This window comes from Protomyctophum parallelum (genome assembly GCF_964188405.1).
Source record: "Protomyctophum parallelum genome assembly, chromosome: 6".
Classification (NCBI taxonomy): domain Eukaryota; kingdom Metazoa; phylum Chordata; class Actinopteri; order Myctophiformes; family Myctophidae; genus Protomyctophum; species Protomyctophum parallelum.
In genome coordinates, this window is record NC_139701.1 from 33393202 (window position 1) to 33420484 (window position 27283).

The 27283-nt window shown below is 43.2% G+C and overlaps 1 protein-coding gene across 1 annotated transcript in view; it reads left to right on the top strand.

Moving 5' to 3' along the window:
• Positions 1-2108: 2108 nt before the first annotated feature.
• The window catches only part of LOC310860728 (uncharacterized protein), a 60253-nt gene continuing 35078 nt past the window's right edge, over positions 2109-27283 (top strand). The window contains exons 1-20 of the mRNA XM_083767848.1: positions 2109-2446; positions 10066-10159; positions 11806-11924; positions 12996-13149; positions 14719-14844; positions 15507-15566; positions 15669-15836; positions 17008-17112; positions 17256-17351; positions 17757-17882; positions 19376-19528; positions 20297-20451; positions 21073-21199; positions 21479-21665; positions 22302-23251; positions 23388-23566; positions 24234-24372; positions 24866-25059; positions 26524-26686; positions 27067-27150. Coding sequence (XP_083623974.1) covers positions 2241-2446; positions 10066-10159; positions 11806-11924; positions 12996-13149; positions 14719-14844; positions 15507-15566; positions 15669-15836; positions 17008-17112; positions 17256-17351; positions 17757-17882; positions 19376-19528; positions 20297-20451; positions 21073-21199; positions 21479-21665; positions 22302-23251; positions 23388-23566; positions 24234-24372; positions 24866-25059; positions 26524-26686; positions 27067-27150 — 3585 coding nt within the window. The 5' untranslated portion in view covers positions 2109-2240. The remainder of the gene's footprint in view (positions 2447-10065; positions 10160-11805; positions 11925-12995; positions 13150-14718; positions 14845-15506; positions 15567-15668; positions 15837-17007; positions 17113-17255; positions 17352-17756; positions 17883-19375; positions 19529-20296; positions 20452-21072; positions 21200-21478; positions 21666-22301; positions 23252-23387; positions 23567-24233; positions 24373-24865; positions 25060-26523; positions 26687-27066; positions 27151-27283) is intronic.

Genomic DNA, 27283 nt, shown 5'->3' on the forward strand with positions numbered 1-27283 from the left:
CGGGCAAAGATGTTCTGTCAAACATGTTTTTTCCTGTGAACACCTCCCACAATCTTGGCTGGAGGCACGTTGTTTAATATATTTCTATACTGTAAATATGTGTACAACTTTACTATTTGTTTACTGTGTGTGTGTGTGTGTGTGTGTGTGTGTGTGTGTGTGTGTGTGTGTGTGTGTGTGTGTGTGCGTGCGTGCGTGCATGCACGTGTGGCACTTTGCATTTCAAATACAGTCCAGAAAATATGTCTCCAACAAAGCTCAGCCCAGCAGCAACAGAAAAAGGGGAGCCCACTGCAGCCACCCCCATCGCCCATGCCTCCAAATGGAACGAACAATAAACAACAACATCAATCACAATAAACGTGCAAAACCACTCTCTAACCTAAATAACAAGCCCAATTAGTATAATGCAACGCTAAAACATAAGTGTGGGCATGCTGGGAAATCCTTCAAAGCTGAGTTGACACACCCCAGGACACTACACGGCTCCTGAGGGGTTTAACTGTTAACCCACACCCACAAAGAATCTGGATCAACATCATTCGCACGGGTGTATTTATAGTTTATTATTAATGTTTTTCTGTTCAAGGTTTCTACATTCTAGTTACAGGACTCAGGAGGAATTAGGAAATCATTTTTCAGCTTCACCCTTCCCATGGCCTCATATTGGCTGCCAGTTAGAATAGCGAAAGAAATTGCAGATACGAATATAATGTCCAAGAATTAAAAGACGTGGCACTACATAAAGACAGGAAAACATATACAGCGTTTAATAATGCAGCAGGTATACTGTATATAATGACAGTATCATGGTTTTGATGCAATATTAGCTATTTTTGCTTAGGATCCCGTGGAACCCCCCCCAAGGAGTCAGACCCCCTGGAGACCCTAATAGACCACGACATAGAATTTGCAGCACAGTGCACATGGCCTATAGTCCATTTTCTATGGAGTTTTGGAGAGACTGCTTTCTTTTGTGATGGACTGAACACAGTCCACAAGTCCTCTCCTACGCATTGGCAATCATCTGCACACTTTTGGTGAACCCCATGCAGGTCCCCAAACTCAGCAAGAGCTGCATAACCCCCTGGGTCAGTTCACTAGACTCTTGGAGCTGAAGTAGTCCAATTAACCCATTCTGACCTGAGATCAGATTCTAAAAATGTCTTCCACATCCTGACAGTTTTCTGAAAAAGCTATGTTTCTGTGTCAGTCGTTCTTCGATTTTTCAAAAATAGCTAAAGCATAACGTAATGCTGATACCAAAATGGGTTCCCGCCCCTGCTTTAGTTCTGGCTCTGGCAGTGTCCCGAATATCATTGCAGTCGTGATCGATGCATCAGCGACATGTTGATTTCTGGACTGCAGACCGATATGACATTTTTATACGTACTGAAATCACAGGGAAATGGCCTTCATCATTTTATTTAAAGGTATATTCAGTGATTTCACTTAATTCAAATATCACTTATTTTTTTGTTTTGTTGTGATAATCCTCCCTACTATAGAGTGTGCTGGCCATATAAGGAGTTCCTCCCTGTCCCCAGTTAACCCCTGGGGGTCAAAAAAACCTTAGGTTTCGTTTTTGACTCTCTATCCTGATTGGACGAAAGGCTGGGTCCCACAGCCAAAAACGAAACCTAAGGTTTTTTGAGTGAAATCACTGAATATACCTTTAATATGATATAAGCTATAGTATTTAGGGTGATATTTTTTTGATTGAGTTTTTAATTGCACAATGCTTTTTCTGACTTTTTTTTAATGACACCAGTGACAAATGACCAATAAATACATATTATTTAAAAGGGAATCAAAATGAATAGCTACCGGTAAGTATTTTCAAAAACTGAGCAAACCTGCTACAAATTTATAGAACTACTGAAAACAAGCCTATTCTAAACTAAGAATACACACACACTCACACACACACACACACACACACACACACACACACACACACACACACACACGATGAGTTGGAACATGGAAGGGGAGGGCCATTTTTAAGAAAATCCCATTTGTTGAGCAGGTCCGAGACGAGAGAGGTGTGGTTTTGTATTCCCCAAACTGACATTCTCCTCTTTGTGAGTACCAGTCAGTCTGCACCAGGACGCTCAGGGCAGGCAGGTGGGGAGAGAGAGAGCGTCAAAACACGAGCTGCTTCGCGGTGCTGCATCGCTTTTCCTAAATGTAGTTTACTTTATTTTCTAAACAGCTGCCATCACCGTTCTGAACCCAAAATGAGTTCCCATTCCTTGGGTAGACCGGTGAACACCGGTCGCAGATCCGGATCCAGGGGAGATCTGACTGCGGGAGGGGGAGGCTACTATGCCCGGAGTGACTTCCAGGGCGGCGGTAATGGATACGGACCTCCGGACCCCGTATACTCCGAAGGATACGCCTACAACTTTTCAAAGACATCTGGGGGAGGCGGATTCGGAGGCGGGTAGGATTACTTTTTTAATTTGGATCAAGAAGAGCTCTACTGTCCCAGAACTGTTGTTCAGTTTATTGTTGCTATCTGTATTTTTGATTGTTTTAGTTTGTATACAGTGCCATCTGTTGCTCATAGGGTTACCTGTTAGGAAACACGCAAATTCGCTCCCATGCAATATTAACCAGACTTTCCGTTGTCCAGGTTATAACCGTATTACAGCCAATAAACTATCATGATGCGTCATAGTTTTATTTAAGTGTTTCAAAAGCTATTTCGAAAGTTATTTCAAAAGCTCAGACTTTAACCAAAACTTCTGTCAAGCCTACCCAATTTTCACAATAGACATTTGTTGCAAATGTTTTATTGGCTCCAATAACGGATGACGCATAGCCTATTTCACTGCAGAGTTTTGGCCCACCAAAGGTATGATGCCTGTTGTCACAGCAAAATGCAAATAGGCTATGTCACAGAACAGAAAGTCCTACATTAAAAACCAGTTGCAAGTAATGTTTTATCTAATGACAACGTTTTCAAGCAATTACAGTATGGAAAACAATTCAACACATAAAATGCACACACATTGTCTTACACAGTAAAGGAACTATTATGTTCAGAATATTTCTGAACATTAATCTGAGTTTGTATAGCATTGATGAGTCGATGACACATCACACCCCATGTATCCAAAGTGAGAGAAATCACTGCCATGCACCCACTCACATACAAGAATCAAGACGTTGGTGAGACATGTTCTGCAAAGACTGAGCTAACAGTAACAAGATAATAATAATAAGGGTGGTAATAACAATAGAAGAATAAGAAACTAGAAAAAGTGCCCTTCTGGGCACAGGTCTCCACCAGGATAGGAATGTAGGACATTGCAGCTTGCCTTCATCTGGTGGTTGGATAAAAGGGCAACAAAAGTAAATTATCCACAGATCCGTGCAGTTAGAGGTAAAAACACTTTTCGGCCAGTTATAGCGCCACCTTGAGGCTGAGTTGAAATTGTTCATGTGGCATTTCGTCCTCGGCCTAGTGGGAATGTGCGTGCACAATTTCACGGAAATCACGCGATGTGTTCATGATTTGCAGCATTTTGTTTGAAACTGAGCACTCCTGTGAACTTTGGAAGCCAATCTTAACCAATCAGGATGGAGTCTGATAAATCTGAAAGACCGGTTTTGTTGAATGGCTCTAGAGAGACTGTGTACCAATTTGCGCGATGTTTGGACAAAATCTGTAGGTGTACTGTGCAAAAACTTGTTTTGCACAAAGCGGCCTCCTGGTGGCGCTATAACAGGCCGTTCTGGAAAGTTTGGGGCAGAGGTTCATCGTTGTCATCCAGGGAGTGTGTGTGCAAAATTTGGCATCGACCGGGTTAACGGTGGCGGAGATTAGCTGCTCACGGACACACACACGGACACACGGACGGACGGAGTGCAAAACATACTCTCCCCCCATGCCTTCGGCCTGGTGGAGACAAATATAGGGGCATCAGTGGATCAGGGGTATAAGTAGCCGGTAGAAACTGCAAGGTTTCCAGTCGGATCCCGGGATAGAGTTAGTGTCGAAGTGTCCTTGAGCAAGACTCTGAACACTAATTACTCCCGATGTGCAAGTTGGTGGCTTGCACGGTTTCCTCCACCATCAGGAATGGGTGAATGTAATGCACGATCTACAATTCTATATGTAAAGTGCTTGTAAAGGCGCTAGATAAATATACCATTTACCATAGATAAATTGAAAAGTAGGCCTACAGGTAATAACAGCAGGTATAATAAAACCCATTTAAAACAGTTATGGTAAAAATCTAGCAATGAAGAATATGCAGAATAAGGGAGAGCATCATTTACAATCACAATTTATCATATTTGTAAAAGGCACTTATCTATACACTGCAAGTAACATTGCAACTATTTTACAGGCTGAATGCAGCTTTGTTGTTCTTGGTGGTGTTTTTGTTTTTTGTCCTTGTGGTCATTCAGGGCTGACAACCACAGGCTCTGAGCCTTCAGCCCAGGATTTTCAAATGCCTGCCAGTACACAGTCACAGACAGTCTGTTACTGGGGTTTGTCCATTCTTTTGTAATCCTTTTCCATAATCAAGCACCTGCTGCTATATGCACCCTGCAGGGACTCCTGCACAGTGCACACCACAGGCCGCACGCCACACAGAGGTTGTGGTGGAAATAATTTTAGAACACCTGTAATGTAGGCCTATGCATTTTTCTAACGGTAAGCATGAAGATAATTAATTAAACCATGCAGTACCATGTGTAACAGGTCCCTGGATACACTACAATATAGGATTTGATTGTATATTCTGTATCGTTAGTGTAGGCTACTCTGTAAAATCAGGAAATAGCATGAGACAGACAGTGGTTGCTTTTTCAGTGCTGTGTAAACAATCACTTCTGTGTAGCCCATTGTTCATCATCATGCCATTATGTCCATTGTCCATTTGACAGTATATGTGGAAACGTATATGTCACACAAATCCTATAGATAATCCATAAACAACCTCCAAATGCAATACAGCTTAATTAACTCCTTCTCAAAGGTGCACATATTACACTTTTAAAACAGTAACCATGTGTAACCAAGTGTAGCAAAGGATTTACTTTTATAGCTATGACTACGCCACCTTGAGATCGTTCAAGGAATTATCTGAATAGACCAGTAAACTGGGTTCCCCAACAAATGCAAGTTATTTATAAGGACTTGAGACAAAGTTCCAAAAACAGGAATTTAACTTTTAAGAACAGTAGGAATACAAATAGTTATGATGCAGTAAAATGCGAATAGCTTAACAGGTAGGCTACTAACTCCTATTCACACCAATACACAGGTGAAACGCTCCAATGATAAGAGGAAACCATGTTACATTTGGAGCCAGTGGGGCCAATAGGCAAACAGTCGACCAGCCTTAAAGGGGAGCTAAGCTAGAAGGCAAAACTACCCAATGACGACTAGGAACAATTAACTAAACACATGCACTGAACCACACAGCATGCCAGCAAGGGAAACAACAAATTAACACCAAAGAAAACAGCTCAATGAAACGAAACAGAAATGGCTCAAAATAAACAAAAAGCAATAAAATCAATGTATGAACTCAAACTAAACAAAGCAGCAGTGGCAATCTACAGGATGAGATAAAAAACAAACACTTTAATTAAGTTACACCAACAAACCAAAGTAGGCTTAAACAACAATGTGAGAGCCTCGGATCTCTCAAGGAATTGATCCCGCGGCGTAGCTGGACCTGACTGACGCGCCATTCTAATGCCGTGCCGTTTATTCCTGTGTGTCAGCCCCATTAACGTCACACAGGCAGCTCTCCATCCATGCTTTTAACGTATTTATTTCACCATGCAAAGATTGTGTACGCAGCATCAGATCTGCGTGATATTAGAAATAAACCATAATTAGACAGATTACAGACAATGGATACTTCAGACTGAAACAGACAAACATTTCGCTCCAACCATTTCAAAGTGCTGACATACCTGCGGTCAAAGCCGTTTGCCCTTCCGGGTCAATCCTTCCCTCACCATGCACGTTAACTTGACACTTATATAACAACAGCGCCACCCCAAGGTTACATAAATGTGTTCGACATTAGTGGTCATTTTGGCCCTTACCAACAATGTGTCTGTTTGCGTACCTTCAGTTGTCTGTACTTTCAACACTCCCTCTCACCACAGCAATGGTTTGGCACATGATCAACCTGAATTATAACAGCAGAGTTATTTACAATTATCAGATAGTATAAACATCATTAAACCAATAGGCATGAAACACCTTACTCACCCTGGCAACAGCATTAAACAAGCATAAGTGCACGACTCAGGTCTCAGGACCCACAGCCATGTAACCACCAAGCAGCCTATTGTTTGGTAGACTACAAGGCCTTTAAATATTAACACTGATTGAAAACCAGGAAGTGGATAGTGCAGCCATCCCTATGGTGGCCCTTGAGGCTCAGATCTGACCGGCTACACATTTTGTATTTGGAATACCTTTCTTAATAAAACCCTGCTGATTGAATTTATAGGCACTAGAATTGTGGAAGTATAGGCCTACAGAGTGAACTCTCAACTCAACTCAACTCAACTTTATTTATATATAGCACATTTATCATGACAAAGTCAACTGCACAGGTTGAAAGAAAAACAAGGGGTGAACAATGCAATATAAACAAACATTAAAACATATAAACAGGTAGTAGAAAAGCAAACAGCAAAGCAAAAAGTGCAAAATAAACAGACATCTATAGGCAATATAAAAAGGCACAAAACTAGCAAGCATTTGCTTACAGTGATGAAAAGTGGGGCTACATCAGCTTTCATTAAAAGCCAAGGAAAGAAAATAGGTTTTTAGCAATATTTATCGACTGGGTGGCTCTGATATGTATAGGGGCAAGATATTCCAGAGCCTAAGGGCAGCTGCTCTGATATGTAGGGACAAGCAGTAGAGGGTATGCGTGTGACATCGGCCCAATCCCAATTGCCTCCCTCAAGCCCTGAGCCCTGGACCCTCATTGACTTTAATGACGTCAGCTGTAAGTGCTTGAGGGTGAGAGGCTGTAAGGGCTCCACATTGTTTTTTTTTTAAAGATATTTTTTTTGCGGCTTACGCCTTTTATTGATTTTTTAAGGGATAGATAGTAGGCTGACAGGAAACAGGAGAGAGATGGGGGATGACATGCGGTAAAGGCCGTGTCGGGTCCGAGTCGAACCCGCGGCACACCGCGACTGGATCACCAGTCCGGTGCCCAGACCGTTACGCCACGGCCTGGGCCGGGCTCCACATTGTTGTGAAAGAAATGGGATAGCACTTTGAAGATGAGTCCGCCATTCATGACACTTTGCATCACTTTATAAAGACTGTCCTTATTCACAGCCAGTGCCTACCTACATGCTTTGCCTATTTATACATGTATATTATGTTTATTTTAGTATTTAAGCTGATCGTTTTATTATTAGTTTAATAAATACACTTTCCTGTGTGATATGAGTTGTAATATTACTATTCATTATACATTTCATTTCCATATTATTTTACTTTGCTACTTTTGTCATTTCTCATCATGTTTCCCTTATTATTATTATTGTTATTAAATATATAGCCTATATCCTTCCAGTCCGTCTCCTTTTGAGAACAGTGAGAAAGCACTATTGTGTTTGTTGACATTCTAATCGCGATTCATAACTAATTTGCATAATTAAATGATTGACGTTCGGAGGATCCCCCTCATTCCACTGGTAACGCTATGAACTGTGGGTAATTTCTTTGCTAAAGTCAGCCCAAAGTCAGCATCGACGCTGACTTTGCTAGCACCTTCAACTGTAGCTGATCGGCCAACCTTAACACACTGGGTGGGTTATAACTGCAAATGAGATCAGCAAGGGACGAGGGTGCTAGCCCATTTGAATTTAAAAGTATACATTAAGATCTTTTGTATAAATATTATACCAAAAGGACTTCTGGTTCCTTGAGACTGCACCAAAATAATACTAAACGGTTATATTATGAATTTATATAATGCTGGAACCAGTTAAACCCAACACGAACCATGCAACTGGAGAGGCTTAATGCTAAATGCTTAATGCTAATACTGCCACTTAGCACTCAAGCACTTTAAAGTACATTACAGTAATTCACCATTATGTTTTTACTATATCCAATAAGTTAGATCATGAATTATAGCAACACAAGAACACCTGCCTGCTCAAAACGACACCCTTTTAGTTATCATACTAAAAACTGACATTTATGTTACTTTTGTGCCTTAAAATCAGGAAATAATTGCGTGAGACAGAGTTGCTTTCTTTCAGTGGGCACTGAAGTTAAGATGGTGCTCCTCATCTACAAGTACTACTCTTGCTAAAGGCCTATTCATACTCCAGTTTTCCCAAATCTGGAGTATAAATAGGCCTTAAACCACTGCCTAATACTGCCCCCTACAGTCGCCCCTGTGCGACCGTATGGTGTCTTTGTGATCAGCTAAACTCCAGCACCACTGGACCGATCAATGTGAAACTTTACGCGCACACTCCCAGAAGGCCCAGAAGGAAGAACTGCCTCATGATGGCAGTATAAAAGCCTGCTTCATGCTTTGGCCCAAACTTGAACCATAGGTCATACGAAATATGCAAACAAACAATTCTTCTGGATTCCTTGGATCATGTTGTTTTGATTTATTGGTCACAACACAACCCGCAAGACCAGTCTTGCTGTCAGCAAGACAAGTCTTGCTGTTGCTGCACAATTGCAGAAAATCTTGTCAGGCAGAAATTTGAGGCGAATATGGTGATTTTTGTCACGAGCCAAGGAATCCAGGGGATAATTGTTTTGACTGTAAGATCTATGGTTCAAGAGTTGTAGTCCAAAATGTGAAGTAACCTGTCATAGTGATTTGAAAATTTGGGGTAAAGTATCTTCCTTGGCCTGCTGGGCGTGTGCGTGCAAAGTGTCACAAAAATCGGTCCAGTGGTGCCAGAGATTAACACACACAAACACACGCACGCACGCACGCACGCGCACACACACGCACGCACGCACGCACGCACGCACGCACGCACGCACGCACGCACGCACGCACGCACGCACACACACACACACACACACACACACACACGCACACACGCACGCATGCACACGCACACACACACACACACACACACACACACACACACACACACACACACACACACACACACTCAATCTCTCTGGCCCGGCAGAGAAAATAGATACCCTTTATGTATAGATTGTGCATAACTTGCTGGAGGATCTGATAACACTTGCCACATGGATAGCAACAAATCAGTGGGCCGAACGGACATGATGTGCGGTGGATGGGTGGTGGTATAAAATCGTGTGACTAAAGAACTGCTTTCATAGTTGGAAGACGTCATCTCAAGATAAAGTTTTGTGATGCAGCAATACTGTGTGATGCAGCAATACACCGCAGTACAGCATCTCTGTATCAGTTTAGAAAACCAGCACTTCAGGATTTCTGAACATCCTGTATACTTTAATACCTAGATACTCACCAAGCCTAATGCATAGAAACCGTAGAACTTAACTCAACTTTAGAACTTAAATTAAACATCCTTAGTATATTTTGATTGTGAAACAGAAAAGTACCTTGTATATGTCCCTTGGGTATAGAGGGTAAGCGCATGCATGAAGTGAGAAAAGTGAGTTTAATGTTGTTTAACATGGTTTAATGATCCTACAGATATACAGTAGGACTTTTCTGTTTGGATGTATGGGCTGTCAAAGCCAGAAAGTATTTTTTTGCGACTCAGTAGGCGTTCCCGCATAACTGGGTATGATGACACATTCCCTATACAGTGTTAAAACAGTAAAATATTGAAAAAGTGAGCTGAATCTCCTCCCCTGGATGATGGTGTGCATGTTCATGGTGGAAAGACAGGAACTGGATGCACATCTGAATTGTGTCCGCCTGATAATGATAATGTTGCTGCTGCTGCTGCTGCTGATGATGATGATGATGATGATGATAGTAAAGATGACGATAATCATAAGGATTATGAAAGTGAATGAAGTGATAATGATATGGTGGCAGTAAAGACCCTTGTCTTTGTGTTCTCTTGCAGTGACTCTGCCCTCAGTGCCATTCATCAGAAGGCCTTCATGCTCCAGGGCCAATGCCAGGAGTACCTGAGGAAGGCTGAACACGCCTTGCAGTCTGTAAGTCATGTTTTATCTTGTCATCTACTGCACATTGGCTCCGTTTTGTTCAACATCAGCCTTCCTAAAGCAGCCAGAGTTGTATGCTACACTACAAAGCCAAAGAACAGTTAAACTGAAACCGAGAGAAGACGTAATTCAGGTTTATTTTCTGTCTTCGCCAAAAGTGTCAGCACAGAAGTAGTAGAGGGAAAGCACTGCATATGGTTGAGTAACATTTGTTATTGTTGTAGTTATCACCGTTTGCCATTTGTAGGGCAGAATATATCAATACTAAAGCAAAAGCTTAAACTACAGATACTATGGGAATCTTTTAAAGCAGCAGCAAGCACAACCTGTGTCTGTTCCATCCATATTATGGAAACCAAGCTTTAATGAAAGTTAAAGCTTGCTTTCCATAATACTAATGAAAGTTATGTAATTATGTATTAATAGTGTGTATTCTATTATTTATTACACTCTTCCTCTATTTCCATTCTTAGTTCGCAGCCACATGTCATTGCAAGTGTTCAATACATCACTTCATTCTTGAATGTCATGAGTGTGTGACGACTCTGCAAAACTGCTGACTATTATTGGCTTTGTGAGCTCCTCGCACCTGAATGACTGTTGTTAAATGAAGCCTGTGAAATCACTTTCAGGCCATCCTTTCCATAGTATCATGTTCTTACACAATATGGATGAGAAGAATTATCTTTCAAATGGTGTAGCTGTAGCTTATACATTTTGCTATGTTTGGCATGACCATACATGTCTGACAGAATATGGTATACGATTATGCTTATATATGTCAAAGTGTAAGGATTTAATGATCACTGTATCACACATGGAATGAACACAGAGTCACACTGTCAAAAAGAAGAAGGGGAAAAAAAGAATAACTTCAACTAGGCAAACTAGATCTACTGGAAATAAAAGCCCTGGGGTGCACTACTGTACTTGACTGCAGACAACACATTTAAATACATGTTCTGGTCCAAAACAAGGTTCAAGGTTTCTTTATTGTTTTAACTTAAGAGGGACATAAAAATAACACAGTTTTTGTTTATTTTGATCATCAAGCTTATGAGTCATTCAATATGATTCACTATATGTAGGCTACTGTACATGATGACACAAGAGAGCCAGGGAAAATAGAGAGCTTTTTGTCTGTTTTTGTCGAGTTGTCCTTGTTTATGTATGCATGGATGTATTTGTTGCAGGCCTATTGTTCTGTCTATTGTGCTCTCTGTATTTTTATGATAAGGACCCCCTCGAAAATGAGATAATACATCTCAAGGAGTTATCCTTTCAATAAAGGTACTATATATATATATGTGTGTGTGTGTGTGTGTGTGTGTGTGTGTGTGTGTGTGTGTGTGTGTGTGTGTGTAACGAACATGTGAGGTCTTATATATTATGTATCCCAATTTCCATACAAATTTACTCTATCATGCGAGGGTGTCGCCTGCCAGAGTTTACAAGTTGTTAGCTGGTGTGTTAGATGTGTTCTTTTTGGCAGGCAACACTGTCGTGCTACGAATTAGAGTGTCTGTGTGATGTCTTCACCTGCACTGTAAAATCCTGAGCATTCATTTGAGTAGGGTCCATTCTTACACTCTCACAGTGAAATGAACACTCAGGGTTTTACTGTGTGTGCCTTGCAGGGCGGGGCAGGTGATTCAGAGCGCTGCATGGCCATGGCCAGAGAGACCATAGATGAGCTGAAGGGTTGTGCCATGGACCTCAGACAGCTGGGTCAGCCCAATGACAACGTGGTCAGAAGGTAAGAGAGAGAGGGATAACTAATGCAAAAATCCTGGGTGTTCATTTAACTCAGAGAGTGTAAAAATGGACCAGACAGTAAGTGTCTATGTTCACACTTTAAATGAGCACCCTCGATTTGCTCTCTTGCTCTAAACCTGTCCTTTCTTCCTGCTCCTTTCCTATATATAATATATATATTAACTCCCAGTGGTGGAAAGTAACTAAGTACATTTACTCAATTACTTCATACTTGAGTCCATTTTATGACTCACTTATCACTTATCCAATACATCTGAGATGCAAATATTGTACTTGGTGTAAACTTTTACTTTCATAAAATTTTTTTAAATTGTGTTAAAAATTCTGTTTTGAAAAAATATTTCGCGTCATAGCTAGAAGGTCCTGGCTTCGATTCCCGCTCGGGATGCTGTGGGTGCTGGCGGTGTGTTTCCTCCTCCGCGTCATCAGTGCCCATACCCGAAAAAATGAAAGAAAAATAATACTTTTAATTTGGTACAGTATCCTTCTACCCTAATTGAACACCCTCTTTATCCGTTTGTTTTCTTCTACCAAACCACTGTGTTTGCACAAATCTCTCATGCACAAGTAGTAATGCATGCCATAGGAAATATCCTATTTACTGTACACTTACATGAAAATAAGTTCTTGTGCAATAACTCTGCCCTCCTTTCTGTTATGTCAAATGCGTCACCACTACAGCCCCCTCCCCCCTTTTTACTTTTTTATTTGTAGTTAATTAGCCTATATATTTTTGTAATTATTATTATATATATTTTTTTATTCATATATATATAATTTCTTTGGCGTAGCGCTAGAATATATATAGTATACAGCCCTTCTAACTTCTTTACTTCTAACACTACTTTTAGTAGTTTTCACAGTAGTTTTCACAGAAGAATCACAGTACTTCTTCCACCACTGTTAACCGTGACCCCTCAATTTCTTCTGCGTGCTTGGCTGCCACCCAGTATGGATATGTCTCACTGCCCTTCTTGCACCTCCTGTCTTGGAACTTGAACAATGTGAATAAAGATGTTAAAGTGTTAAATTGTGATCCACTCCCGGCCAGCGTGGAGATGTGCAAGGACCAGCTGAAGGTGGTGCACATGACCCTGAGCGGCTCCCTGAGGAGGGGGAGGGGGGGCAGCAGAGGGAGCGCTGGAGGCTGGGAAGACGTGGGGAAGAGTTTCAACGACGCTGTCGCCTGGATTGGACAGCAGAAGGTACATGCACGTACATGCACGGCCACGCACGCATGCACACATATACTGATGCTGTACACGTGTGTCATATGTTCAAATGCATATGCACGCACTCGTGCGTGAATGCAGTCATGCATGCAAACGCACGCACGCACGCATGCACGCACGCACGCACGCACGCATACACACACACACACACACACACACACACACACACACACACACACACACACACACACTCTCTCTCTCTCTCTCTCTCTCTCTCTCTCTCTCTTTCACTCACTTTAGAACGAAGGCAGTCTGTGCTGGCAAGCATACGCTATAATAGCCACTCCAGAAACAGTTCATTAGGTCAAAAATTGATCTATTGAAGAACTGGCTGGTGAATTGAGCTAATCAGTGTGGTTGTTAGCACACCAAGGTCAACAAGAGAAGCAAGAGTGTGAGAGTGTGAACACAGACACACACACACACACACACACACACACACACACACACACACACACACACACACACACACACACACACACACACACACACACACACACACACACACAGTGTGATAATTGTGAATGGTTTGTCATGGTTTGTTAAATGAGCACAGTAAGACTGATGAACCATGCTGTACCATTCCATCCATTTGAGGCCAATTTACAATTTACAATTTAGGCATTTAGCAGACGCAGGCCGATTCTAAACACGCTTTCTAAATACTGATGTTATGCTGCTAATATACTGTACGTAGCAACAACAACCCCAAAAGGGGTTTCCGCCCTGAAGGGATAAAACACCAAAAGGGGTACCCGTTCTGAATGGGTTGAAGCATGTTCTATGCATGGTCAAAGGCCACCATCTGATACTGATGTTTCACATGTACACGTGACGCACACCTACAGCGCTACTTGTCTGTTATTAGATTAGATGTTTGGCCTTGCTCGTTTCATGCTGGGGATACATGAAACATTCATGACCAGAGCATGTTTCTCTGCCACCACCTGCTGGTGGCAATGAGTCCAAATCAGGCCCATTTTAATAGGCATACATATTTCACGTTCGCTGTTTGCTCGTCAGAGGTAAATAAATCATGTGAAAAGGACATGTATTGAGTGCTGGCATTTTCTTCTCTCTCATACATATTTCAAGAAAGTATGTCATCTGAAAATGTGTGTGTGTGTGTGTGTGTGTGTGCGCGCGTGCACGGTATACCTCATGGGTAACTCGACATGTGCAAATGCATCCTGTGTGGGCGTTGTACATTGTATAGTCTTGTGTGCGGCCTCTTACTGGGCGTTGTACATTGTATAGTGTTGTGTGCGGCCTCTAACTGGGCGTTGTACATTGTATAGTCTTGTATGCGGCCTCTTACTGGGCGTTGTACATTGTATAGTCTTGTGTGCGGCCTCTAACTGGGCGTTGTACATTGTATAGTCTTGTGTGCGGCCTCTAACTGGGCGTTGTACATTGTATAGTCTTGTGTGCGGCCTCTAACTGGGCGTTGTACATTGTATAGTCTTGTGTGCGGCCTCTAACTGGGCGTTGTACATTGTATAGTGTTGCCGCTAACTGGACATGCGTTGCTTTGTGTTGCAGCGTTTGATCGAGACCTCTTCCTGGGGAGACGACCCCTCAGCCATCGGGCAGCAGCTCGTCAGCCACCAGAAGTTTCACGGCACCATCCAGAGGAGCACTGAGGTGGACCACGCCAGGGATGAACTGGTGGGTTCTGTGTGTGCACAGTGCACACTACACACTACACAAGTAACACCCAGTGTTAATTATGTAATGTAATCCTGGGCGCTACACTTCCTCTGCCAACCTCGGGGGCGGGGGGGCAGCGGACTGACCTCATGCTTCCCTCTATGCATGAGGAGTCCCTCCATCAGGTGGAGGTATAGTTTAGAGACCAGGATTACTGCATGTTTTTGTGAGGGTACCTACCCTAGACTAGAGGACACGGGGAGAACATGCAAACTCCACACAGAAAGACCCTTTTGTCAACCCCGCCTCGGGTATGGGCACTGATGACGCGGAGGAGTATGTATATGCATGTATATACACCAGAGCACCGTTGCCGTGTCCGAAAAGTGTCACATTTTCTGTTGGACATGAAATTATCATCATATGTGAAATTAGAAAATAAATAAATAAAGGACACATTTTGTCATAATGTAATGTTTTCATTTAGTTACAAGGCTTGATTTCCCAACTCTTTCGAGTTGAAAAAAAAAGGAAGAGAGGGAATGTTTATTTTGTGAACAACATACTTTAGAATGGAGATAATAGTCGTTGTTACATTTCAGTGGACATGATGTTTTTTCTTAGAAAACCTCTTTAGATTTCACAGCTCAAGTTGACCTCTGTGGTTCATCTTTTTGTAGACAAAGAAAGGAGACAAAGGTAACCTTCATGGTCTGGAGCAGGAGTGGGACAGCCTACAGGTGAGGGCTATTAAGTTATTTCTCCATTACTAGGGTTTATATTTGACTTGGTTTCAGCTAAACGTTTAGCCATGCGACTGAGCATCTATCTTTCTGTGTTAGAAAATGTCATTTAGCCGGACCCAGCAGTTGCGGGACCTGCAGCAGATCATTGAGGAGATCTCCAAAGAAATCATGTGGGTGAATGACAGGGAGGAGGAGGAGCTGATGTTCGACTGGGGAGACAAGAATATCGATCAGTACATCCCCAAGAAGGAGGAGAGCTATTCTGTAAGTATTCTCTCAAGAACAGATTCTGAGCTAAATGGCAGAGGGCGCTGGTTTTCCTTTTTCTGCTGATGGGTTCCCAGCATAGACTGTAAAAAATATGGACAAAGCGTTCTCCGGGTCTAACATGAACGTAAAATGAAGCCTGAAATCGCTTCATTGTAAATCGCCATCTTTCTAGATCCGTTTGGTACCAGCTGGCCATTGGCTGGCTCCGTTTTGGACCAGCTGGCCATTGGCTGCCCAGACAACGAGGCGGGACTTCCCCCCCTTCTTCTCCGTTGGTTTTTATTTTGACTCGAGTGGGAGGGGAATCCCGATCATAGACTGTAACGGTAGCCACGCCCCTCAGAACATACGCGATGGTTTCTTTTCTTTATGGTCATTTTTTTAATTAATGGGACCATAATTTTCCAAAAAGAATATTATGACATTAGAAATGAGACTTTAAACTAGTGACTGGAAGAAGAAAGTATTCATGACCATGTTTATTAACCCATTCTGACCTGAGATCAGATTCATACGAGGTTTCCGCCGGACACACACTGGTCTGATGAACCCATTCTGACCTGAGATCAGATTCTAAAAATGTCAGTCGCTCTTCGATTTTTCAAAAATAGCAGACCTACAAGCTCGTATCGCGCCACTCGGTGGCGCGATATGAGCTTGTAGATCTGCTATTTTTAAATAGCTAAAGCATAACATGATGCTGACACCAAAATGGGTGCCCGGTCAGAATGGGTTAAGGTAATACAGTCTAGGTGAAGTTGGGCCAAAATACATGGGCCTCTATGGAGCTATGGGGCTTTTTGGGTCCAGCCCAGCGCCACAACAGGCCATTATATGAACTACCGATTTCAAATGAGGCTTCACAAAATATCTGGCTGACTGCCCCCCTGGTTCCCAGCTTCTTCTGTAAGAAACGCTGAGAAATGCTGACCCTTTGACGCAGGGTCAAAGGGTCACCTGGAAGTGGGGATGGAAAGATACCGGTTCCGCTTAATGTCTCGACGCCAACACATTCTTGAAATTTCATGAGGGATGAGTTAATCTGCTACAGATTTGGTTTGGGTTGTGGTAGAAGCCAAACCACTTCGCACAAACTGTAATTACTGTTGCATTCATAGACTCTCTGTGTCCCTTTGTCCTCTCTAAATGTCTTCTTTCGTGGCAGAAACTGATGAGTGCCTTGGAGGTCAAGGAGAAGGACCTGAATAAACTCAAGACTAAAGTGGACGGGCTCCTGAAGAACAACCACCCAGCTGCAGACAAGATCGAGGTATGAGCAGATTGTTCATTTTGAATTATTTACTCGTGGCTGCTGTAACAAACCAGTTTCCCCTTGGGGCTCCATCGTATCGTATTGTATCGTATATCGCATTGTATCTTTTCTTATCATATCATATCATATCATATCTACAGGCCTATATGGATACTCTGCAGACTCAGTGGAGCTGGCTGCTTCAGATCACCAAGTGCCTCCATATCCATCTGAAGGAGAATGCAGCTTATAGCCAGGTAACAGGAAAATGCCACATGCCATGATCCCATACAGTACATGTGCATATAGCGTAACACATATGATCCCATACAGTACATGTGCATATAGCGTAACACACATGCATGAAATTGTGTTAAGCAACAACATGCACGCACGCACGCACGCACGCACGCACGCACGCACGCACGCACGCACGCACGCACGCACGCACGCACGCACGCACGCACGCACGCACACACACACACACACACACACATACACACACACACACACACACACACACACACACACACACACACACACACACACACACACACACACACACACACACACACACACACAACCTACTGTACATTCAGTGGCAGAGTGAATCATTGCCTTATTCAAATTACACACTAATTTATATCTAATTCTTGCCTCAGTTCTTCAAGGAGGCCAATGAGACGTACCGTGTGCTGCAGAAGCAGCACGAGACGATCCGTAAGAAGTTTGGCTGTGACAAGAAAACTCCCCTGGACAATCTGCAGGGCCTTCTGAAAGGCCTGGAGGTGAGTCAGCCTTAAGGCCTATTCATAGTCCAGTTTTCGGTGATGAGGTGACTACCGCTATCCAGGGCAAAATTAGCCATTGGGCCACATGGGGCCGTGGACCAGGGGCGCAGTACTGAGTTTGAGGCCCTGAAAATGGCTCCTGGGGCCCTTCATTGGCAGTTGATTTAGCTCGATTTAGGTAAAAAATATGATAAAAACACGAAAGGTTCCTGCGCACGCGCACTGCCCTGCAAAGAATTATCGGCCCAGGGGCCCTCGTGGGGGTTAATCCGTCCCTGCTGCTATCACCAAAAACTACAACACTGAGCTGCAGGGAAGAGCAAACCACCGCTCTCCCCAGCCCTTCTCTCTGTTTTTACTCACCACCGAAACGGTGGTCACCGAGACTCGCTCCGGGCAATGTGATTGGTCTACACTACAAGCTGTTATGTTGTGCTGGCTATAGTATACTATATAATAGTTGCAATGACAGCTCAGTTCGCAAAACCAAAACCACCACAGAGCATAGCAGGGCAGTGCTGTGTGTGTGTGTATGGGGGGACAGAGGAACAGGGGCTCGGGGAGGCGGGGTTCGCGGGACAGAAAACAGAAAAGGACCAGAAAGGATTAGAATAGAGACATATAGGCAATTAGGCAGTAGAGAGAAATCAGATGGAAAACAATGGATGAATTTGAGTGTGTTGGCCATGGAAGTTAGGAGATATGAGCATGGTGATAACTATGAGCACCTTCATCAAACCACCGTTCTGGTGAAGAGGTGACCACCGAAGCCCCCATAACTTACAGGCCCTTCGGGACCTGCAAGGGTCCAATTGGAACACCGTCAAGGAACCCTGAGGGTCCTTGGACCCCACTTTGGGAACCACTGTGATCAGCCCTTGCAGACCTGTGTTACATTTTCAGTAGATTATAGAACAGTATTTTGAGTATTGACTTGAGTTGTAGACAGACACCACATTTGTGCCATATGTGCAGCTCACAGCAAAGGTCAACAGCACATTTTGCACGGCGCACATGTTTGTTTTGTGCCGTTTTCCTCACTTTAGTAGGCAGATGTGCAACTAAATAGACCTCTCCAACATCACACAAACCCCTTTTATGTTTATGCGTTTCTGTTTCACTTATATATGAACCAACTCAAGGAAACGTAGGCCTGTTGAGCAACTGAGAATTATTGTGCAATTGAAATGCGCAAAGGAAAAGAAAAAGCATATTCTGCCTGATTGAGCAAAATCTTACAAAACGTATATAATGTATAGATGCTCAGTCGCATGGCCAAATATTCAGCTGAAACCAAGTAAAATATAAACCCTAGTAATGGAGAAATAACTTAATAGCCCTCACCTGTAGGCTGTCCCATTCCTGCTCCAAAGCATGAAGGTTACCTTTGTCTTGTTTCTTTGTCTACAGACTCTACACAATGTACTTTGTCTGCACAAATGTGGCCCAAAGTCACAATAATTCTTAATCTCTGACTGGTTCTTCCTCAGAAAGAGAAAGAGAAGATTTTGGAGAGCAAGAGGCAGGTATATCACCTGGTCAGCAATGCCAAGAACATAGTCAGACTGAAACCCAGGAACCCTGAGGAGAGGAGCAGTGGCGCTGTCATAGTAAAGGCCCTGTGTGACTTCAAACAAGACCAGGTCAGTCTCTCGCTCACATTCTCAACATTGCATACCGTTATAGTATGAAAGCAGCAGTTGCACACAGAGGAGTTGTAGATGTAACTGGGAGGTATAGGTGGAACTGAGAGTGTTGTTTTCTGTTTTTCTTTTTCATTGAATTCTATACATGAAGAAATGTCTGCATGTTATCAAGAGCCAGGATAATAGGTAGGACCCATTGTAGAACAAAAAGACAGAGGCAGAAGAGTCAGACTCACTCTGTCTGACTGACGGTTAGCAAACACAGCAGGGGGTACACACAACAGGTTGAGAACTGGAGAACTTGAGTAATCAAAGGGTACAATTTACAATTTAGGCATTTAGCAGACGATCTTAATCCAGAGTGATTTACAGTAAGCAAGAACAAAAAACATGGTAATAAATCAAATACATAATAAAGGGTATAGTAGCGACTCTAGCGAGACAAGACAGGTAACGGGAACAAAGGAAAACCGGAAACACTAGAAAACATTACTATAAAATAAAATACAAAACACCTGGGGTATTACAGACTAATACAGAACTGCAAGATTAAAACATACAGCTACAGAACTAATGAGTCTGCCTTTGGTATACCCCTCTGGGGGTGCTTCCTACACCTTTCAAAGAATATTTTAAGACCAACTCTCAAGTTCACGATTATAATACTAGACAATGTGACAATCTCCATCCTCCCTTCAGCCGTATCACTCATAGGCATAGCCAGTTCTTAAAGTCACATTTTTTTTTCATAATTGTGCCCCACAGAAAGTGATCTGCAAGGACAACGAGGCCATCCTGAAGGACAACAGTCAGCGCAGTAAGTGGCAGGTGACCGGTCCTGGAGGACTGGACATGATGGTGCCCTCTGTGTGTCTGCTGGTACCACCCCTCAACCCACTCAGTATCAGCCTGGCCAAGAAGTAAGAACGCACGCACGCACGCACGCACACAGACACGCACGCGCACGAGCACACGCACACACACACACACACACACACACACACACACACACACACACACACACACACACACACACACACACACTCTCATTAGGGGCCACTAATCCGGGCTCATTATGGTACAAAATAAGTCATTGGTCTATTTGTATTGGGTCCCCACGGTACCATCCTGGGGTTGCGAACATAGTTCTGTGATACATTTGTGTATTTCTCTCTTTCTCCCTGTGTGTGTGTGTGTGTGTGTGTGTGTGTGTGTGTGTGTGTGTGTGGCTGCGGTGGGGCGGCGGTGGCTCAGGGGTAGAGTGGCCGGATAGTAACCACAAGGTTGGGCTCCCCCAGAGTTAGTGTCGAAGTGTCCTTGAGCAAGACACTGAACCCCTAATTGCTCCTGATGTGCTAGTTGGTGCCTTGCATGGTTTCCGCCGCAATCAGTGTATGAATGTGTGTGAATGGGTGAATGTAATGCACAATCTATGTAAAACGCCTTGGATAAAGGCGCTATATAAATGCACCATTTACCATTTATGTGTGTGTGTGTGTGTGTGTGTGTGTGTGTTATGTGCATTTGTGCCCATTCAAAAGGAACGAGCAGTATTATGAGGCCATCATGTCCATATGGAACCAGCTGTACATCAACATTAGGAGTCTGATCTCCTGGCAGTACTGTCTCATGGACATCGAACGCGTCAACTCTCTTACCATCAGCATGGTAAACGTCATGACACATACTACCAGCCTGAGACATTGTCATCATTATTTATAATGCCTCTGTCTGGATGACATCCTAAAGTAACAATGTATAATAATGCTGTACCTAACATTGTCTCTAACATTGTTTATGTCTAATTTATTTCCCATTTATTGCAGCTCTGCAATAAATATTTTCCATGCATTACAACATTAATTTCTGTGTGTGTGTGTGTGCGTGTGTGTGTGTGTGTGTGTGTGTGTGTGTGTGTGTGTGTGTGTGTGTGTGTGTGTGTCTCAGCTGTCCAGTATGCGTCCAGATGAGTACCGTAGCATGATTAGGAGTCTGGAGACCCACTACGAGGAGTTCAAGCGCACTTCCCATGACTCCCACATGTTTGCTGAGGAGGACAAGCAGAGCATTGAGAACCAGTACGCTGGAGCTCAGGACCACTATGAGCAGATGGTGGTGGAGCTGCCCTCTTACAGTCAGTACAGCTAAACATGACATATTCTATTCTATTCTATTTCTATGGGCTATAAGGTACAGTGGCCCATAATCCATCTCGCCCTCATTTCTTTTCCGCCGACCGCTCGATGCGGTGGTTCTTGTATTCTTTATTTTGTTTTACAGAGAATAAGGTTAGAAATAGGGTTAGGTTTAGGCATAGTTTTACTGAGGTTAAGGTTAGGAATAAGGTTAGGTTTAACCGTTTAAGCATAATTTACTTAGGTTACTATAGCAACCTACATTTTAGGAAATTGTTTTTCTTGTGACTCAGAAGAGGTTTTGCAGGCAAACAGGGAATATAGACTAGACTATTTAATTTTGCCTAACTTGCACTGAACATTCTTTGAAAGCATTTGGCTACATAATAAAGCCGGCTGCTTTGAATCCATTTCCATTTCTCATTCTAATACTTCTTTAACATGCTTTTGGGCAGAAAACTGTACTGTATTCTGTATTCTACAGTCACACTAAACTTATATTAAGAAGCATAGCAAAAACGTTCTATACCATATTTGTGTAGTACATACAGTTTCATACCAGATTAGAAATGGTTGGTTACTAATAATGTTTGTCTTATTCTTCCATTAACATGTTCTCCTATGTGCTCCCTTAGGTGCACAACAGCATCACGTAGAAGTGAATCAGCAAGAACAAATAGAAGTGACACAACAACACGTAGAAGTGCAACAGCAACAAGTAGAAGTGCAACAGCAACAAGTAGAAGTGCAACAGCAACAAGTGGTGCAGCAACAACATCAACAACAAATAGGAGTGCAACTCCAACAGCAACAACAACACATAGAAGTGAGACAGATGGAACAGCCGCTTCAACACCAACTGATATTTATACAGCAGCCACAAGCTGTGCAGGTGCAGGCTGAGCAACAGCGTCACCAACAACTGATCTTTCTCCAGCAACAGCAAGTGGAGGCACAGCAGGTCGAGCAAGCACGCCAACAGCAACTGATTATGCTAAGGCAGCAACAAGATGCTGAGCAAGCACGCCAACAGCAACTGATTATCCTAAGGCAGCAACAAGATGCTGAGCAAGCACGCCAACAGCAACTGATACTCCTACGGCAGCAGCAGCAAATGGAGGCCGAGCAGCGGCAACAGCAACTGATTCTTCTGCAGCAGCACCAGGCCGACGAGGATGCAAGGAGGATACTCGCTGAGGAGTCCAGGAGGAGATTGGCAGAGGAGGAGGCAAGGAGGATACTGGCTGAGGAGTCCAGGAGGAGATTGGCAGAGGAGGACACAAGGCGAAGACTGGCTGAGGAGGAGGCAAGGAGGAGAGTGGCTGAGGAGGAGGCGTGGAGGAGAGCGGCGGAAGTGAAAAAGGTGGAGGTGAGGAAGGTGGAAGCAAAGAAAGTGTCCCGGTCATCCTCTTCCTCCCTTTCGTCCGCCTTGGCCTCGTCTTCTGCTACCTCACATAGCCTGTCCGAGATGCACATGCTCCGACAGAGGCTGGAGGCGGTCGAAGGAGCGCTGACTCAGAACCTGCACATCTGCTTTGGGGAGGATGTAGCGCAGGACTGTAGCCTCCGGATCGCACAGCTGGAGGTACACTAGGTGTCATCACACAAAAACATGCTGATATAAGTTATAAGTTAAAAAACATTTCAAGCATCTACCCGTCTGCGTGAAAACATTACCTAAGCTGTGCAAAAACTATAGTTCGCCTGTACTTTTTCTGCAGATGGCACAGCGCGACATTGACTCTGTGCGTGTGGAGCATGTACGTCTGAGGGAGCAGGTCCAGAATGAGATGCAGAGCATGGCGGATGCTGACAAAGCACAGTTCCTACGCAGTGAGATCAGCATCATCAACCAAAGACTGGGCAGTGCGGAGAGCTGCTCCTCAGCCTACTTAGGCCGGTAGGCAACATACAGAAACACAAACACACACACAAACACTAAGGCTGTCCCGTAAAAGGTAACATTTAGAGTCATCGTCACCAGATCCCTCAGTTGTCCTATGTTCTGAGTCGAATCATCAACCTGCCCTTTTTTCCTACCTAAGATCTCAATTGACCAGAAATATCTTTGCCCCTTCTATCATATTATTCCTAAAGTGACAGTTACAAAATTTGCAATGGTTAGATTTCTTTATACTCTCCAAACTTTTGAAGGGGGGCTAGCCCCTCCTATATTCAGCTTCAACACAAACATTCAATTCCATTGACAATTAATAGAGATTTTAATGTTTGTTTTACATCACCATTACATCACCTAATCAACATGAGTTAGACTTTAATATATTAGCGCCCCTCACTTCACACATGATTTTTAGTACTACAATGAGCACTCTCCAACTTTCTTCTGTTTTGGGCATTATACATGTCATTAGGTTATTTGTCTTCTACCGGTGAGTCTGGCCTAGCATTTGCGTCTAGAACAGCAAGGTTGACCCCAACACATGGAATTGATTGATTCCGAAATGACTTTAACTCTCACTCATCGTCCAGAATGTCCATGTACTGCATATGATCTCAGTGTACATTTCTTGTATACTCCTTCCACCTTCGTCCTTTCCTTCCATCAGACTGCAGGCTCTAAGAGGTCTACTGGACAATGTGGACCAGGCTGAGGACACTGTGAAGGTTCATGAGGCCAGACTGACGGAGAAGGAAACCACTGCTCTGGTCTCTGGTGAAGTGGAGAACTACATTTTTGCGCTGAAGGTACAGTAGGGAATAGCTGCTTACCGTTCTTCAAAAAACATGGAGTGGACCTCGTTTTGTCATTTTCATTCCTCTACCAAATCATTTCCTCATACATTGTCCATGAGCCTATTTACACACGACTGCATACCTGGTAGGCTCTATTTAGGGCAGAATAAAAGTGCATGTTACTGCATGGTCTCACTGGTGTCAACTGTCAACCATCAGATTGAATTTGAGAAGGGAGGTCAAGTCATGTATAGTAACGGTACTTCGAGGCCAATAATGTCACTATGCTTTTCATGATTGTCTAATATGAAATGAATAGCTTTATCCCTAGAAAGTACAATTAACATAGATACACAGTGACTGTACATTTTAAATACATATGGAGGAAGGTATGTATGGAAGGTATGTGTTATATATTTTCTAAGGAAGGGCCACCATGAGAGTCTGCCGGGTTTAGAAATCACACATTTGACTAGTAGATGGTCTGTCCTTGTTGGTTCATTAGAACATGAAAGCAGAGTTGGACCAGAAGAGAGATGTCCTTGACACTATGGAGGCAGAGCTGGCCAAGGTGGGCCATTGGAACGACCAGGTATCTGGCTCCTCCCATCGGTGTGACATGATCCTGTCTAAATACAACGAGCAGGTTAGCCTAATGGCAGACCGTTGGCAACGCATCCAGAACCAGATTGACAGCAGGTACTGCTCTCAATCCTCTGTTTCTCACTCTCTCTCGCACGTGTACACACACACACACACACACACACACACACACACACACACACACACACACACACACACACACACACACACACACACACACACACACACACACACACACACACACACACACACACACACACACACAACTTGCTACCTCCCAGGAATCAGCCCAGCTCCTAATCCAGACAACAGTCTTGTCAAAACTCGACTATTGTAACTCCCTCCTTACTGGCCTACCACTATGTGCACCAGCCAAAATTCTCACATGTCTCCCCCCTGCTCCGCTCCCTCCACTGGCTCCCGGTCGCTGCCCGCACAGAATACAAAACTCTGATGCTGGCATTCAAAGCAACCAAAGGTATGGCTCCCCCATATCTTGCAAGTATGATTGAACCCTACAAACCCTCCCGCGCACTCAGATCAGCCAACGCAGGGAAGCTGGAAGTACCCTCACTAGAAACGCCGGGACAACGCTCCACACGTCCCAAACTCTTCTCCCTTCTGGCTCCAAAACTGTGGAATGCACTTCCCATTGCAGTCAGAACTGCAGCATCACTCCCAATCTTCCGCCGTAGTCTGAAAACCCACCTTTTCAGACTCCATCATGGCCCATAGCACTTACCCTACCCCCTTAGATAGCATTTCTGTAGACTTAGATAGCATTTGATACAGACTTATAGCATGTTATGTAGACAGCGCTATAATTGCATTGCATTGTATATAGTCATAGCACGCCATAGTACACATGTATAGCATAGTAGTATATATATAGTCTATAGTTTATATGTATAGTCTCATAATATAGATATTCCACTGTTACTTTCTTAGCTTACGCATGTTTCATGATAAATGCTTTTTGTTGTTGTTTGTTCTTGCTTAATGTAAGTCGCTCTGGATTAACAGTTTGACTGTTTTTTACGATTAACCCGCATTTTAATCAACCCCCCTTCACTGCCGAGATTGTTGTATTACCTTTAGAGCATACGCTGAATTATTTGGGCTTTTAATCCGCGAAAATCCATCAAAAAAAGCTCCCGTGGTTTGTTATGATCTGTGTGTAGCATCCACCATCTTGGTGCACCCGGAAGACGCACACAAGATTGGTTTCAATGAGGCGTTGCAACCAATGCATTTCCATTGGCCTCAATTTCCCAGAAGCCCTAGCAGCCCACAGCATGTGACGATTTCCGGTTTCGTCATCAAAGCGAAGCCATCCAGTCTCATACTCCGCGACGAAGACGGATTTTCTTTTGATTCATTACATTACGGCGGATTAAACACATAAAACAAAAGGCGGGTATGTCCGATACGGCAGCGACATTAACCTGGAGTAATCCATTCGCGGCACGGAAACTGTTAAGAGCGTCTGCTAAATGCCTAAATTGTAAATTGTACCTAATAAAAACTCAACAACTGTGTCCTTCTCTTTCCCTCACTAAGACTCAGGGACCTGGAGTTGTATCTGCCCCAGTTGCAGCATTATAAGCGTACTAGTTCTTCCCTCGATAAATGGATTCAATCCACACGCCAAAAACAGGACACCCTGCAGGCCACGCAGATACAAGACCTCCAGACATTGAATGACCACATCAGCCATCAGAGGGTTTGTCTCGGTTCATTATTTTCATTCATTTGTTATTTTGTTAATTTCACTTAACTCTGTTTAATTCTTAAAGTGTACCTTTAACATGAATGCTGCGGTTCTCTTGTGAGGAGCAGATGTAAAAATCTTTCAAAACTCTTCTCAGTTTATTAAGTTTGGAGAGCTTGCACTGGAAAATAGGCCGATATTCTAGCACACAGGAATGCATTGGGGAGTGTTATGTCAGATTTGTCATTTTCAAGTTTCCCTTTAATATTGGTTGCTTGTAATGCGGGTGATCTAAGAATTTAAACATTCCACTGAAACAAAGCGTGTCACATACAATAACACACTTTGTTATCAAAAATAATGTACTTATGTTAAGGTATATGTGTTCTCAGGCCCTGAATACCGAGATCAAAGGAAAGAGAGAGACAGTGGAGAGTGTCATAAGGGACATAAACACCTGTGTGAACTCTATTAAGGTATGGAGGTCTATTATAGTACATGCTGTATGCAGTTATTTTGGACAAATCACAAAAGTTCTTCGCTTGGCCATTGATAGTTATTTTTTTGTATCTATATTTTTTTTCCCATGATTTTGTAACCCATTTTTCA